At 37.3% G+C, this 3,110-nt stretch overlaps 1 protein-coding gene across 1 annotated transcript; it reads left to right on the forward strand.

Moving 5' to 3' along the window:
* The first annotated feature begins 1,128 nt into the window (after positions 1-1,128).
* Positions 1,129-3,110, forward strand: LOC125472388 (cyclic nucleotide-gated ion channel 1-like). Its single transcript, XM_048573741.1, has 3 exons — positions 1,129-1,597; positions 1,714-1,965; positions 2,248-3,110. The coding sequence occupies exons 1-3, from the start codon at positions 1,430-1,432 to the stop codon at positions 2,683-2,685; spliced, it is 858 nt and encodes a 285-aa protein (XP_048429698.1). The 5' UTR covers positions 1,129-1,429; the 3' UTR covers positions 2,686-3,110.

Consider the following 3,110-nt stretch of genomic DNA (forward strand, 5'->3'; position numbering starts at 1 on the left):
ATAGAGCCCTCAGATGACGAGTCAATCAACCTTACAGGGTATCATATTTTTTTTAATATCTCTAACAGGTTTTTCCATTTTTTTTTTCCTTTTAAAATTAAAACAAAGGATTTTTGCATCAGATCAATATGGTTGTTCCAAATAGGATTTTATTTTGCATGTTTAATTCTTGTGTATTAATTGTTCAGGATGTCAGGTGATGAAATTATAAAGCTTGCAAAAGGGAAGTATGGCAAGACAGATGGAGGAGATAGATCATACTGGTCCAAACAATTGGATAAATTTGCTAAATTTATTGCGATTGCATTTTTGATCGGCCCTATCCTTCTGGACACTTTGTTCTTGTACGTTCCCATCATCAATGAAAATATCAAGTGTCTCGCGTTAGACGATAAATTAAAGATTATAGCTATTGTTTTGCGACCATTTACAGATCTCCCTTTTCTACTTAACCTCCTCCGTGATGTGCTGCCTACCTGGTGCACATCGTACATTCTGGAAGATCTCCTAGATGACGTCATACCCGAATGCCGAATGTATAACATTTTAGCTGTTCTTCCTATTCCACAAGTAAGCCAATTACTTTTATGGGGTAAATTATTTTTCGTAATCTATTAAGTCATATATGAGGAATTAGGATAATTTGATTTTGCTGATTCTGTCACACAACTCTTTTAAGTTTAGCTATTGGTTTGCATTTGTGTACAGATCGTAATTCTAATTTTCCTTCCAAAAACGAGGAACTCAAGATCTTTGAATAGAATGAAGTTTTTGAACTCACTTATTCTATTGCAATATGTTCCACGAGCTTATCCAATGTACAGAGTATGCAAGGACTTTAACAAGGAAACACGTGAAAGTCGCAAGGTACTTGATAGGAGAAAGCAAATATGGATTTCGGGTGTATTAAATTTCATCATGTACATCCTTGCTAGCCATGTAAGTTATTGTCTTATCTTAGTTTATTTTAACTACTCCCTAAGTTACTTGTAAATATCGTTGAGTTACAAATGTAGTTCTTGGTTTGTTAGGTACTTGGGGCATTTTGGTACTTTTTTTCTGCTCAGCGAGAGATAGATTGTTGGATCTCTACTTGTCGAAGTGAAAATGGATGCAACTTAAGAACTTTACAATGTGATAATACTCCGTTCAAAAACGTCACACTTCTAAATGATTTATGTCCAACAAATCCACCAAATCCAATGGCATACGATTTTGGCATATTCGTTGACAGTCTTCAGTCTGGCATAGTGGGAACAACAGATTTTCCTCAAAAACTCTTGATGTGTTTGTCGTGGGGCTTACGAAATTTGAGGTTTGTCCTACATAAGTATTTTTATTCTTAGATATTGCATCATTCACACGAATACACTAGTGCATGGGATGTGCCGACGTTTAACTATCAAGATTCAGTCACGCAAGCCGTCCAATGAGTTGTCCCTTTTCAAATATTGTTTTAATATATTGCTCCAATGAATTCTGCAGTTCTTTTGCTTCAAACCTCAACTCTAGTACCAATGCATGGGAAAGCGCCTTTGTAATTTCTATTTCGATCAGTGGCCTGCTACTATTCATGTATCTGCTTGGACATGTGCAAGTCGGTGATGAATTATATTTTTTATATCTGGTTTTCTTTTGAGTAGTTTCTACATAAATGCATGTAAATTTCAGGATTTAATAAACTCAATTTCAAACCTCCATGTTGTGGTGTAGACATTTATGCAGGCAATTAGCAGAACATCTCAGATTTGGCAGCGGATGCGAGTCATAGATCCACGAATAAAGTTCATGGTATCTGAATATGGTCTTGAAAAGAGGGTAGAATATGCAATTTGGGAATTGGTAATCGAAGCACTTGAAGAGGACGAAGGTCGTGCTGCAGAGAATATCTTCTCGTTACTTCCTTGGGAACTTCAGAGACGTTTGAAGTGCCATCTCTTCTTGGCTACACCTACACTAACGAAAGTAAATTCCTAATGTCCCATCTCTGTCAATTTCTCCATATGCATAGCTCTATTTAGTGCTCTATAAACCTGTGGCAGTAGATGGTTTTTCGAATAATCTAGTTAACGAATTCAAGCTATTGTATAGATAGGAGCATGAACTCCTCTTTGAGTTCTTTAGGCGTGCTTTCGTGAGTCTACTTTTAAACAGTTGATTATCATCCGTCTTAGTAAAATGATGTTGCTTATTGGATCTTATCGATGTAGTCTTAAATTTCTAATTACATGTATGAATTAACCCCAGTTGCCAGGGCTTGAAAACAAGGACAGACAAGTGTTGGATGCAATCATGGAGGATCTTGAGCCAGTAAGCTATGCTGATGGTACCTATATTATTCGAGAGGGGGAGCCACTAGATAGGATGCTCTTCATCACGCAGGGCATTGCACTTGCTTACAAGACTGGAACTACTGGTGGCGAAAGTGGCTCGTCAAGCACTGCATATCTTGAGAAAGGTGATGTTTATGGAGAAGAACTTATAGGTTGGGCGGCGACATCTACCCCATTTTCCGGCTTACCTATCTCAGGCCAAACCGTCAAGTCCCAATTTTCCGGCTTACCCATCTCAGACCAAACCGTCAAGTCCCACGAAAAAGTTGAAGTCTTTGCAATCAGGGCTGCCAGATTAATACAAATTTTCAACACAGAGGTTGTTACTACGGTGGAAATAACTAGTAACTAAATTTTTAATTCAAAATAATTATATATTCAGCTATTTTTCAAATTTAAAGAATTTAAACGTCATCTACTTTCCTCAACGTTAGCAAAACACAAGAATACCTGTCAGGTTCAATTGTACCACAATTGTAATAGAGAAAGCTCTTTAGGTGAGTTTCAATGGCTGTTACGGTCGTAATGAAGGTTTAAGCAGCAATCCAAAGACTCCCCTCAACAGTTCCATTGAGAAATTGACTAATACTGTCGACTCTCGACCGATACAAAACTAAGTTGCAATTCTTCTGAGGGCAGGTCTAGAGGAACTTCCTAACCAAAGATTGGTCCTACAATAATTCATCACTATGTTTTTTTTTGCTAAATAGGATCCAAATTCAATCACTCCAAGTAATACCAATCATGGAATCGAACGAGAAAGAGTCCGTTTCCTTT

Source organism: the organism of the source record quoted next, unplaced genomic scaffold (genome assembly GCF_019419815.1).
Source record: "Pyrus x bretschneideri cultivar Hongxiangsu unplaced genomic scaffold, Pyrus_bretschneideri_v1 Contig11, whole genome shotgun sequence".
Classification (NCBI taxonomy): domain Eukaryota; kingdom Viridiplantae; phylum Streptophyta; class Magnoliopsida; order Rosales; family Rosaceae; genus Pyrus; species Pyrus x bretschneideri.